Source organism: Mauremys mutica, chromosome 9, assembly GCF_020497125.1.
Source record: "Mauremys mutica isolate MM-2020 ecotype Southern chromosome 9, ASM2049712v1, whole genome shotgun sequence".
In the NCBI taxonomy this organism is placed as follows: domain Eukaryota; kingdom Metazoa; phylum Chordata; order Testudines; family Geoemydidae; genus Mauremys; species Mauremys mutica.
The window spans coordinates 73361713-73376111 of NC_059080.1; the positions used below are offsets into that span (position 1 = coordinate 73361713).

General features: G+C 37.9%; 1 protein-coding gene and 1 long non-coding RNA gene across 2 annotated transcripts in view; one reads left to right on the top strand and one right to left on the bottom strand.

Moving 5' to 3' along the window:
- The window catches only part of LOC123377025, a 32835-nt gene that overhangs the window by 4376 nt on the left and 14060 nt on the right, over positions 1–14399 (top strand). Inside the window, exon 2 of the long non-coding RNA XR_006582043.1 lies at positions 9749–9847. This is a non-coding gene — a long non-coding RNA (uncharacterized LOC123377025). The remainder of the gene's footprint in view (positions 1–9748; positions 9848–14399) is intronic.
- The window catches only part of ATR (ATR serine/threonine kinase), a 78320-nt gene continuing 64121 nt past the window's right edge, over positions 201–14399 (bottom strand). Inside the window, exons 43-47 of the mRNA XM_045029389.1 lie at positions 11786–11942; positions 11416–11569; positions 10169–10320; positions 5727–5832; positions 201–857 (exon numbers count right to left, since the gene is read on the bottom strand). Of these exons, the coding sequence (XP_044885324.1) occupies positions 684–857; positions 5727–5832; positions 10169–10320; positions 11416–11569; positions 11786–11942 (743 nt within the window). The 3' untranslated portion in view covers positions 201–683. The remainder of the gene's footprint in view (positions 858–5726; positions 5833–10168; positions 10321–11415; positions 11570–11785; positions 11943–14399) is intronic.

Here is a 14399-nt window from a genome sequence, read left to right on the forward strand (position 1 = left end):
ATGAATATCTTGCAAAAAAGTTTCTAGTTTTCGAAAACCCCTCTGAAATAGGTACATGAATACAGTTACAGCTAAAAATCCCATTTCAACCATGTTGATACAAAATTCATTTTATATACATTCTCTTTTTAAATATCAACTTGTCGCCTACAAAAGAAATTAATTAGAAATAGAATAAGTTTATCTCCCTCCCTTATATAAAAACATTTAATAAAGCTAATTTGACCCTGCTTAGATTTGGGAGTATAAATACACATTCATAAATATTGTAGATGAACGTAAAGTATATAGGAAACCACACACCTGCATTGTTGAGATGACTGTATATTCTGTTTAGTAGTTCATTTATTGTATTCTGTATACATAAAACAGAGTCTCCATAAATACAAATATCTATGTATAAATGTATGTATCTTCAAACTCATATAATGCAATGAATGCATATATATATATATATATATATATATATATATATATATACACACACACACACACACAGCATATGTACTACAACTATATAGTATATATTACATAGACTGCATATTAAGTTGCAATGTAGATATGCACAAAATCAGAAATCAACAAAAGTAGTAATTGTAGAAAATATTACAGTGACTAAGAAAGAATTCAACGTTTTGTAAAAAAAAAAAAATTAAAGCAGCATAAGTTGTGAAGACAGTATTTCACATATATGGAGCCCAGCCCATGTACATCTGGCAGAGCAGGTTCTCATTGTTTGCTTCTTGAATAAGGTAATGAACATGCCCTTCAATAGACAAGGGCAATCCTTTTACCCGGTTCCTAGTCTTAATCACACCCTGTAGCCGCTGTTCTATGTCAAGGACATGAGTCTTGGCCTACAAACAAGGAAAAAGAAAACTTAAAATTCATATGTCCATACATTTGTCACATCTTTAACAGAAACAGTTCCTGTTCTTCCAAATAAAATTTTGGCTGATTACAACATGTATTCCAGATCCCACAAACAGATTTAATATACAAATATCTATGAACTTTTTTCTGAAAATAGTTTGAAGAAAATGAACAAAGTAAATCATTCTCAAGGACTGATTGCTTGTTGGGCAAGCTATAGCCTTAGCATTACTTTTACAACTAGACCTTATCAAAGATTGAATAAGCTATTGCACCACCTTTTGAAGCAGGTTGCAATGAAATGTGGTTTATTCTATATAAATTCTTTCATCATCACAATATGTATATGGCTCAGTAACACAGAGGCCAAGACTCAACTGTAGTCAAAAAAGTATGTTCCAGAAAACGTTCAGACATACTATGTTCCGAAAAGCAATTTTTTACCTGAAAATAGTGTATTGTTTGGTTTTTTTTGGACTGATCTAATGTGGGCCAGATTGGAAGAGTTTTCCGCTGATGTCAAAAAATAAGTCTGCAAGTATGAACCAGACTTGAGCCAAATAAAGTATTTTGACTAATTTTCAACCAGGCAAAACACACAACTATTATGCCATACACATAGACTTACAGGGAAAGAAGCTATATATTCCTTAATAAGATCACTCATTCATTTATACTAACATCCGAAGAAGTGAGCTGTAGCTCACGAAAGCTCATGCTGAAATAAATTTGTTAGTCTCTAAGGTGCCAGAAGTACTCCTGTTCTTTTTGCGGATACAGACTAACACGGCTGCTACTCTGAAACCTGTCATTCATTTATGTTGTATATTGTATAACACATAAAAAAACTACATTAGAAGAACAGTAAGACTAAGGTCAAGCTCTTAAGAGTTAGGAAATGCCAGAATTAAAGTTGGCTGTACAAACTTACTTCAGTCCCCTTATACTAACTCAGCCTCATTATGAAACAGACTTTAATGACATGCTTGATGCTGCTCACATACCCTTTTTCTCCCACAGGATCTCATTAAGTGTATGACAGACCTGTTCTGAGGATGAATCAGGGTTCTGAAGTGAAAGAGGCTGTTGTCTGTAGGGCTCCTGCCTCAATTGTTGCAGAAGTTAGGTGGTGTGTAGTGAATGAGGCAAGTGATTGCAGGAGGAGAAAGGCTGGTCTCAGCTTAAGGCAGTTGAACACCGCTCTGGAGGACAGAATTCTACTATCCCTGTCTGTGCCACAGACTTTCTGTGTGATGCTATCCAAGTCACTTAAACCAGATTTTTCACAAGTGATCATGAACTGTGTGTTTCTCATTTTCAGGGTGCCTGACTTGAGACCCTGGGGGTCTGATTTGCAGAAGTGCACACCACTCATAACTGCACTGCACTCACACTGCAAATGAAATCAATGGGACCTATGTTCCAAACATATAAAGTGCTATATAATGCCAAGAACTCTGAAAAATCAGTCCTAGGTCTTACACATTTGCAGGAGAGAGAGCAGGGCAAAAAAACCCTTAGCAAACGAAGACATTCATTGCTCATGCTTCTCCCTCAGGAGAGGATGGGAGACAGATATGTAGACATCTTACTTAATGCACTACTGGAAGGTACCAGATACTACGGTGATGAGCATGGTACAAAAGCCTATTATAATAGAACAGAAGAACCAAAATTAGTGGATACCTTTGACCTTAATTTCTCTATGCCTCAGCTCCCCATCTGGAAAATGGGGGTAATAATATTCCTTAATCTCCACAGGGATGTTGTGAAAATAAATTCATTTATATTTGTGAAGCCCTCAGATACTATAGTGAAGAGTATCATGGAAAAACTCATGAGGAAATTAATTCTGTTATCAGAGCAAGCTTTGAATAGTGTGCAGTAAATAAGGTCTGGGGTGTCAAATACTGAACAAGAAAACAAAATATTGAATAGCTGTTCATTAAGTGAGCATCATTCATTCAGTACACAGAATGAGGTGGGGACCTGTGGAAAAATATTATGTGATCAGATAATTAAAAACTATCATACTGCATATGCATAAGAGGGCTTAGTAAGATTGCACAGGCAAATGCTGGCATTTTCCAACTTTTGAGTGCTTGATTATGCAACTGTAATAATTAAATGCCCACAGGCTTCAGTAGCGCAGAATTAAGACTGTTCAGTGAATCCTCATGCCTTTCAAGAATATGGCGAATGGCTAAACTTAAATTTCTGAAAACCAGGAAATAAATTAAGGACTAGGAGCAGACTGGGTCTGGTGGAGGAAAAAGGGGGTGAGGTACTGGGAGCCAGTAGGTGGGAAGGGAGACTGGAGGTGGCTGGACAGTCCTGGTGCTCTGCTATAATAGTCCCCGAGGTGAAAAAGTAGCTTCATGCCCAGCAACAGTTTTCACATATCTGCACAGAGCATGTGTCATCTTCTAGCCTTACTCCCATCTATATGGGTTCAACTCTTCAAATCCTCCTCCATTCTAATCTGACTTGAAGCAGTTCCTTGGATATTTTGCAGCTAGTCAAATCCTTTTGTATGACATCCATTTATCTAGTTTTGGGTATTTCAACCCTTCTCTTACTCTCCACATCTACGTTTAACATCCTGCTTCCTATATAGTCTTCTGATCATCTTGTCACAGCCAAACCATTTTAGCCTGGATTCCCTCATCTTTTCTATAATTGGTACTATCTTCACACTTCCCATAATTCGTTTATTTTAAATATGGTCCATCCTTACAACTCCAAGCATCCATCTTAATATTTTCATTTCCACTGTATTTGAAATCTGCTCCTGTCCTCAGTGCCCAGCATTCAGAGCCAGGTCTAATTACTGTCTTGTAGATATTATTTTTTTCCGCTCTCTTCTCTCCTTTTAGCCCATGCCTTTCCTGTTCTGCTTATAAATGTTGTTGCTGAACTACTGAACCTAGGTATTTGAGCTTCTGTACCATTGATGGTGACTGACCCCGACAAACTCACAGTCCTGTTGTCTTCCTGCAAGATATCATTGAATCTACACACCATACACACTGTTTTATTTCTGCTGATTTTCATACTATTTTTTTCAAGTACACACCTCCATCTTCTTCCACTTCCTTTTTGTTCTCCTGCACAAGCACTACATTATCTACAAAAAGCATGCACCAGGGTGTCAGTCTCTGGATGTTTTCTATAAGTGATTCAAGCACCAACATGAACACAAAGGGGCTTAGTGCCATGCCTTGATGAACTCTGACTCTTACTGGAAACTGGTCAATTTCTCCATATGGCCTTCAAACTGTAGCAACAGCATCCATGTATATGTCCTGGATGAGTCTGATACATGAAAACTATCTGTTTCATTCTTATACAGATGACTTATCTCGGAATGTGGCCTAAGCCTTCCCAACATCAATGAATCTATGCGCAGGGTTTTCCTTTTTTCTCCCTATATTTTTCCACGAACAATCTTAATTCAACATAGTATCCACTGTTGACTTGCCTGCCACAAATCCAAACTGACTGTCATAGATCTTTACTTCTTTTCGTAATCTCTTATCAATAATTTTGTGTAGAAAATATGTAATTTCAGAAATTAGTTAGAGACCCTTCTAAATTATCTGTACAAATTAGCAGGGCATATTTCCTAAAACTATAAAGTCAGTTTAACAGAAGCTGATAGTAGCAACATGCCTACAGATAAGTCACAGATTTCTGAAAAGGGCAGCAGTTTAAACTCACACTGCCTAGGTGTAGCTCAGGCTCAATTACCACAAATTATCCCTTTGAGCCACCCAGCTACTGTGACAATAAGATGTCTGGTAACCTTCCCATAGTCTTACCACTTATGGACATTTCAATCTCTTTTGGCACATACCTTTCTAGAGAGCTAACATCTTCCTTTAATAAGATTTTGAATATTGCTTCCTCAAAGGGCAGTGTATGCCATGCATTAGGTGAGATAAATGTCTAGTGACTGAGATCAGTTGAGGAACAATTAGAGCTGTAGTTTGAGCCCTACATGTACAGTGTGTGTGCACCCACATACATACACACGCCCGATTTTGTAAAATGGTGGGGTTTTGTTGGGGTTTTTTGGGGGTGGGTGGGGAGGACCATATCTTGGAATCTCTTGCTTACATTATCCAAATTTAGATCATGAACTCTAGCCAGCATCCCCATATGGTGCAAAAAATTTCAAGACAATCCATGTAAGCATGTGAATTTTACAGTACTTAGAAGAGTAGACCTTTACACAGAAAATGCTGCTCAACCATAACTATTGCAGAGCTGGCACTCCCCAATAATGTTCTTTTAATGTAGTTTTATGTGTGTAACTTGCTAGGTTGTTAAAAGAGCGAGAGACTCCATTCCAGACTCTGAGCAAGAGACTGGGTTCCATTCCAGATTCTGGAGGGGACTGTGCTCTAGTGGGTTAAGATACACTGATGGTAGATACAGCGGAATCCATAGCACAGACAGGGCTCAAGTGGCATCATCACCATGTCATCTAGTAACTTTGGAGAACATGTTGGTAAAAATGCATGAGCCCTCTCTACACTACAGCTTCCATGGCAGATGGAGCTGCACTTATGGGTCCTAATTTTATCAGTATAGACACAGCTTTAGAGAATGATGCTTAAAAGGTACAGTAGGTCTCATGAAAGTTTTTATTGAAGTATCAGTCTCATATTTTAAGGATTAAAAAACAGCAAAGAGATATTTAATAAAAAACAGCTGGAATAGGTTTGGAAGAAAAAAAAACCCAGGAAAGTAAAGCTTTGCATAAATTAGAACAAAACAATTGATGATACTGTGAAATATAAAATAATGAAATATTAGTTCTAGAGTAGATCAGACTTCTTGCAACTGACCTTTTCGTTGACAACTTCACCAGTTTCATTCACCTGTGCTTTTGTATTACCTTTCACTGGTTTACTCCACTCTACAAGGGGATCGTGGATAAAAGTCTTCAAGACACTAAAAACATACAAACAAAATAAGACACTTTTTCAGTTTGCTAAAATAAAACATTACTGCTTAATATTCATAATTAATAGTCTATAATTCTTTATTTCCTAAAGGAAGGAAAAACATTAATGAAGCCCCTCATTTTATTTTAAAGAGTCTATTTCCTTTACAGTTCTCTCCACAGTATCACTACTGGTAATTTCATAAAGGTTAGCTTTGTCCATGACTGCAGTCATAAACAACACAACTATTCTTTTGAATCTGATTGTGTATCCTCTAACAGCAGCTTTTGCAATTAAAATAACAGAGCAGCATACCTTTCAAAAGGTAGTAAACATAATGGCTTATTTACTCGTCTGGATAGGTTAGTGGAAGAGTAATGTAACTGACAGCCCTCAGAACATGAGCTATCTTCCATGTTTCTCTGAGTAAAGATCTTAAACGTGTTCGCAAGTTAATGCAAAACTAGTCAGCGTAAGCAATTTTGCTATGAACAGTCTAGTGAAATATGTAGCAAGTGTGTGGCAACTCCAGGAAGTAAAAGCAGATTATAGAACATCCCATTTAAGCACGAGTCCTCTACAGACACCTAGTCTGTACTACAATTAATCCATCATGATCTAAATATTGGCAGGCCAAATGCTCAGAAATGGGATACAATCACAAAGGAATAAAGATGCTCTATGACACCATCACAGGACCTAATCACATCAGACACACCATCAGGGGCTCGTACACCTGCACATCTACCAACGTGATATATGCCATCATGTGCCAGCAATGCCCCTCTGCCATGTACATTGGCCAAACCGGACAGTCTCTACGCAAAAGAATAAATGGACACAAATCTGACATCAGGAATCATAACATTCAAAAACCAGTGGGAGAACACTTCAACCTTTCTAACCACTCAGTGACAGACTTGAAGGTGGCAATTTTGCAAGAAAAAAACTTCAAAAACAGACTCCAAAGAGAGACTGCTGAACTTGAATTAATATGCAAACTAGATACATTAACTGTGGTTTAAACAAAGACTGGGAATGGTTGGGTCATTACACCAATTGAATCTATTTCCCTATGTTAAGTTCTCCTCACACCTTCTATGGGCCATCTTAATTATCACTTCAAAAAGTTTTTTTTCCTCCTGCTAACGATAGCTCATCTCAATTGATTAGACTCTGCCTGTTGGTATGCATACTTCCACCTTTTCATGTTCTCTGTATGTATAAATATCTCCTGTCTGTGTGTTCCATTCTATGCATCCGAAGAAGTGAGCTTTGGCTCACGAAAGCTCATGCTAAAATAAATTTGTTAGTCTTTAAGGTGCCACAAGTACTCCTGTTTTTTTTCTATGCCTGTCATCACTACTGAGCATCACTGATTCAACTCACAGTGGATCAAATTCTGGTGCCCTTACCCAAACAAAACTAACATTTATTTAATGGACATTTTGTATAATGAAGAACTCCACCGTTTGGCTCCAAGTGAATATTAAATATAAAAATTGCCATTTTAATGAGAAATGCTACCCTTCATAACTCCCCAAAAATTCTTTCAATAAGATTACTACTATCTGTTGATAGCTTTAAAAAATACATGAAACTCTTTTACATAATGTTTTCTAGAGAAAGTTAAATGATTCTTTTAACATGCAACAATACCACCACAAACAAAATTAACATTTGTTAAACAGAACTGAAGAAAACCTGTCAACAAATCAATGGCCTCCATTTATCCCCTACGCCTGGACTTCAGTTTGAAAAAATGAGGGAGTCAGCATTCAGCCACATTTTTATGCCACTTGTGATAGAGGTGCATACAGTTTAATATATAAAACAATACAGTGAAACCTGCACTAAGAATCATCTCCACTCTGACTTATGCAACCATTGAAAATTATCCAAGGTTTTAAGTACAGTTTGTTTGTGCCTTAAAAAGTCACCTGGTACGAGGTAACTTTGTTTTTGCTGTTCCATTGGGTAATGGTGCAAGATGGGCTTCATGGTATCTCTTTTGAAGGTATTTTATCCTTATTTTGGACTTGGAATGTATAACTAATCCTGCACAGCCAACACTGAAATATGGGTTGAAGCAACATCAGGATGTGTGTCACTGGAGCAAGACTATACACTCAAGCCAAAATTTTATAAATTTAAAAATGTTGGACTCACTCTCAGGGAAGGAAGGCTACTAAGGAAGTTTCAGCTTTACACTCCAGAGTAGCAGCAGATAATGGGTCACACCTTTTGCAAGCCTCTTTGCACTGAACTAGGTGACTGTGACGCATGGCTAGAAAGGGTTAAACATCCTGCAAAATAAATAACCCTCAAAAGGCATGTGGGGAGATGTTGTTTGTGTTTTTGTGTATTTACATAAGCATGAGTAGGATCAACAGTGTAATCAACAGTCCCTGTCTATGCTGTATTCTGATAATTTATAGGTCAAAAGAACATCCTATCATTTAAATGAATTGTAAACCTGGGATATCTCTATTCATCTCTCTTTGAAATGTATAACAAATAATCTGTGACTGGTGGAGGAACAAGAAAACATCCTTATGTTCATTCTATACCTAAGTACCAGTGATGGACCTCCTTCAAAGTCATGCTAATTACCTTTAGAACTCCCAGCTCCTCAAAAGACATGAAATTGTACAAAAATCCTTGGGTCCTGATTCTGTCATCTCAGATCTGCTTAGGTTTCATCAGAGGAAGTTTGAATCACAAGACTGAGGTCCCCATTATGCTGGTATGCCCTGAACATGATATTTGCACATTGGACTATAACCTATGAACTATTCAGGGCCGCCCAGAGGTGGGGGCAAGTGGGGCAATTTGCCCCAGGCCCAGCAGGGGCCCCCACGAGAGTTTTTCGGGGCCCCTGGAGCAGGGTCCTTCACTCGCTCCGGGGCCCCCGGAAAACTCTCGCGGGGCCCGGGCCCCCAGAAAACTCTCGCGGGGCCCGGGCCCCCAGAAAACTCTCACGGGGCCCGGGCCCCCAGAGCTTCTTCGCTCCTAGTCTTCACTGGTGGGGGGTCCTTCCTCTCCGGGACAGAAGGACGCCCCGCCGCCAAATTACCACCGAAGCGGGACCCGCCGCTGGAGTGCAGCCGGATCTTCGGCGGTAATTCAGCAGCGGGGGGTCCTTCCATTCCGGGACCCGCCGCCGAAGTGCCCCGAAGACCCGCAGTGGGGGCTGCACTTCGGGGGCGGGTCCCGCTTCGGCGGTAATTCAGCGGCGGGGGGTCCCTGCTCTGAGTCTTTGGGGCACTTTGGCAGCGGGTCCCGGAACGGAAGGACCTCCCCCACCCCCGACTTACTGCCGAAGCGGGGCCCTCCGCCGCCCAAGACCCCGGGCCCCCAGAATCCTCTGGGCGGCCCTGGAACTATTTCTGAAAGAACTCTTTGCAACTACAAAGTTCATCATCTATGCTATGAATCTGAACCTCAGTGAATTGAATTCATGTCTATATGTATATATTGATCTTCTAACCGTATTCTCTTTATGTTGTTTTAAAATAAATTTTAGTTTAGTTAATAAGAATTGACTGTAGCATGTATTTGGGTAAGAGATGAAACATTCATTAACCTGAGAGATAATGTGTCAGATCCTTTGGGATTGGCAGAACCTTTTCCTTTATATGACGAAATAAGATTTACAGAATTTTTCATCATATCTGATGTGGGTACCTGGGTGGAGGCCTGAGGTGGATCACTTTAAGGGAACTGTGCTGTTTGGACTTCTGAGTAACCAGTAAGATAATAAAGAAGCTGTTTCATGCTGGCTTGGTAAATCTAAGTAGTGGAATATCCACCAGCTTTATGGGGATTGTCTGCCCCATTCTTTGCAGTTCACCCTAATTGAATGATCACAGCTGGCCCCCATTGGGACCCTGGTCACAGTGACTTACAGCTTTCTCAAACAGGCAGCCAAGGATTCCCCCAGTACCTGAGAAGAGCAATGCAGCTGAGGATCTAGCTCAAAAGAACTAAGCAGAAGAGCGTTAAAGCAGAGACAATTTGAGGTAAATAAAAACTAAACAAAGTTATATTTTGAGAACAAACAAAAGTTTAGTATAAGATGGTAAAAAGTCTATCCATTGTAAACCTTGGTACTTTTTCTTATTACTAGTTAGAAAGTAACTCTACAGTTAACAAAATATGTTGACTAGCTATACTGTTTTATACATAAAGTGCATGTCAGACTCAATCTGTGCTATTGGAAGAGGAGTTTTTTCTCTCCCCAAAAGAACTGGCTCAGGGACCAGCAGTTAACATTTCAAGTTTATATCATAAACTAGATAATTTTTATTATAAAAACCTCTTAAATATGGATTGCTATTTACCTCATTAGAGGTTCTCTCTGATCACGCATTAGCCTCATTGTGACTTCACAAGCTCTTCGGAAGAGACCTTCTGTTCCCATTGGACCCATTCCATTGACCATATTATGAGTGAGGCGAAAAGGTACAATTTCTGGAACTTCAAAAGTTTCCCCCTGCAAATTAATAAAAAGTTAATTAAATCTAAAGTTAACTTCAGAACAGTTTTGCTGATTTATTATTTCAAGTTTCTTTTCCAAATTGTATGTCAGACCATTGCAGGCCAAACAACTAACTTATCCTGCCTAACTATTGCCATTAGAGTAAACCAAATTCAGGTGATTCTGGCATAGATTTGAATTGGATTATGTCAGCATTGCTTCTGGAGGTCTCATCCTAGCTAGCAGACATTTGGCCATATCACAAGTCCATCTCACCATTTAGGAAAATGTGGCATGAGCAAAGGATTGAAGATAGATATGGGATATAGAATAATAAAGGTGACAAACACTAGGAGTTTGGTGAAAGATTGATGAGAACTACTCAAAAATTCTTCAATGTTTTCTGTTTTAAATCATACACCAGCTTTCAAGATGTGTTATCTTTGTTCCACCACCTCAGGCAAGTTCTGATGATAGTTTTAAAATCCTCATTATTCTCATAATTTATAGGTAGTCAAAACATTTTGTTTTAAAAACAAGGTTGAATAGGACCAACAAGGCCAAATGGTTGACACTGATGATTTAACAGGGCAACTAGTTGACCAGGACCCATATTACATATTTCTGAATTAAGCTGAACACCAACTAGATTGTCCAATATAAACACCAAAACCCATTCTGGCCACTGTTAAAAAGAAAATGCCACTTTCTTCCATGGCAAATTCTCTTTTGAGTGACTGATGTACAAACTACATTATTCACAACAGCAGTGACAGACAGAAAGAATGTTTTGTAAACATCGAGCAAGTACTCTCACGTGTGCTGACATTTTAGTGCATCCAAAGAAAGCTCATGTGATGCTGCCTGAAGACTGCTTTAATTATCATGACATATAGGACAATAATGCCTTTGTGTAAGATTTTTTTTCCACTGGATATATAGGTTTATATACTCTAAAGCATCTGAATTGGAAACACAATGATATATGAATATCATGATAGATATTCTGAGTCTCAAAATAAAAGAAATACTGAAAAAGCAGGAGAGATTTGTGGATTTTGAACTTATAAGTGTTTAAAAAATCAGCAAGATCAGAAAGACATTTCCTACCTTATTGAACAAACAGTTGAAGTCCACATGCACACATTCACCAGTCAAAGAATCAAAAAGAATATTTTCACCATGGCGGTCTCCCAAGCCCAGTATGTAACCAACCATTGACATCACTGCAGTGGAACGGCAATAGGCTGATCTGCTACTGTACCTACAGAAAATAAGGATCCAGTGTAAAAACCTAGGATCACTTGCCCTTGCACAACCTTTTAGACAATTTAGAGCTTTTAAATAGCTTTTGTGCTCTATGTGAAAAGCTCCAGTCTTATTTTGCTTAGTACATATTTCATTTTCTATCTGCTTTATCTTTAGTTTATTTTCACAAAATGTAAATGGTGTCATTAAGCTAACATGATCAGCAACTGACCATAAAGTAGGATCAGGGAATGTTCTCAGAAACCATTCATGAAAAATAGGAGGATGTCGGGGCAGAAGAGTTTCTTTGAACATTTTCAGCTTTTCAGATAAAGGTGCCGACTTCGGAAGCATGTGTTGCCGTAGCTCCTTTCCAGTCATATAGACTCCTGTAAAAGATTTCAATCAGATGTAACAAACCAAGTCTTATTATATAGGGTGTCCCCCCAACTACTATTTAGAGTTCATCAAGTGTAGCTTAAAATACCAAAATTAGAACAGGTTTTACTGTTTTAATTAAATTAATATTTAAAAAAGTATTGGCAACTCAGGAAAGAAGGAAGCTGTGCAAGCACATTACAAATTCAGATCTTGGCTGAGCCAGGTTACATGAAGTAAACAAATTCCCTTCCACAATAAAATCCTTATGATCCATCAATCATGCCAGTTGACACATGTGAAAGATAAAGCCTCTACTGTCATCTGCAGCTCAGAAAATTTTGAGTGCTGTGTAGTTGACTCAGATGAAGTACAAAAAAAGTAAGGCTGTCAAGCGATTAAAAAAATTAATTGCGATTAATCGCGCTTTTAAACAACAATAGAATACCATTTATTTTAAATATTTTTGGATGTTTACTACATTTTCAAATATATTAATTTCAGTTACAACACAGAACACAAAGTGCACAGCGCTCACTATATTTTTTATATTTATTTTTTATTCCAAATATTTGCACCGTAAAAAACAAATAAATTTTATTTTTCAATTCACTTCATACAAGTACTGTAGTGCAATCTCTTTATCATGAAAGTTGAATTTACAAGAGTAGAATTATGTACACAAAAAACTGCATTCAAAAATAAAACAATGTAAAACTTTAGAGCTTACAAGTCCACTCAGTCCTTCTTCTTGGTTAGTCAATACTCAGACAAACAAGGTTGGTTACAATTTGCAGGAGATAATGCTGCCTGCTTCTTCTTTATGTCACCTGGAAGTGAGAACAGGCAATCATGTGGCACTGTTGTAGCTGGCGTTGCAAGATATTTAAGTGCCAGATGCGCTAAAGATTCATATGTCCCTTCATGCTTCAACTACCATTCCAGAGGACATGCTTCCATGGTGATGATGGGTTCTGCTCTATAATGGTCCAAAGCAGTGAGGACTGATGCATGTTCATTTTCATCATCTGAGTCAGATGCCACCACCAGAAGGTTGATTTTCTTTTTTGGTGGTTTGGGTTCTGTAGTTTCTGAGTTCTGAGTTCTGTAGCATCAGAGTGCTGCTCTTTTAAGACTTCTAAAAACATGCTCCACACCTCGTCCCTCTCAGATTTTGGATGGCACTTCAGATTCTTAAACCTTAGGTCGAGTGCTGTAGCTATTTTTAGAAATTTCACATCGGTACCTTCTTTGCGTTTTGTCAAATCTGCTGTGAAAGTGTTCTTAAAATGAACATGTGCTGGGTCATCATCCAAGACTGCTATAACATGAAGTATATGCAGAGTGCGGATAAAACAGAATAGGAGACACAGAATTCTCCCCACAAAGGAGTACAGTACAAATTTAATTGACACATTTTTTTTTAATGAGTATCATCAGCATGGAAGCCTGTCCTCTAGAATGGTGGCCAAAGCATGAAGGGGCATATGAACGTTTAGCATATCTGGCATGTAAATACCTTGCAATGCCGGCTACAAAAGTGCCATGCAAACGCCTGTTCTCACTTTTAGGTGACACTGTAAATAAGAAGAAGATAGCAATATTTCCCATCAACGTAAACAAACTTGTTTGTCTGAGCGATTGGCAGAATAAGAACTAGGACTGAGTGGACCTGCAGGCGCTAAAGTTTTATACTGTTTTGTTTTTGAGTGCAGTTATGTTACAACAACAACAAAAAATCTGCATTTATAAGTTACACTTTCACAATAAAGAGATTGCACTTCAGTACTTGTATGAGATGAATTGATATACTATTTCTTTTATTATTTTTACAGTGCAAATATTTATAATAAAAATAATATAAACTGAGCACTGTGTATTCTGTGTTGTAATTGAAATTAATATTGAAAATGCAGACAACATGCAAAAATATTTAATATATTTCAATTGGTATTCTATTGTTATAAGTGCAATTAATTGTGATTAATTTTTTTAATGGCAACTAATTTTTTCTAGTTAATGATGTGAGTTAACTGCAATTAATTTACAGCCCTAAAAAAAAGTTTTTCCATTGGTCAACTATGATTTTATGACGCTGCTCAATGTAAAGTTAAGTTTGTTGAAAAGCAAAGGATTCTGATTTTTCACTGGAAAGTCACTGTGGCAGTTAATTTGATAGTTGTTTTTAATCTTTATCATTTATCATAAAAGTGACAAGCAAAAAATAAGAACGGACATAAAGCCTAACACAAAAGAAAAGCCAAGCATTATTTTATTGCTTAGTACTGTACACATATTCCTTTTAATGACAACGAGCTTCATCAGCAGTACTATGACATAAGACTGGATTAAGAAGATTACATTCTCAGCACTAAAAGAAAGCCACATTAGGTTTATCTTTGTGATGCCCTGAAAAACATTAATAGCAAGTTTAGATATTCTTCCATTTATGAGCACAACAAAAAATC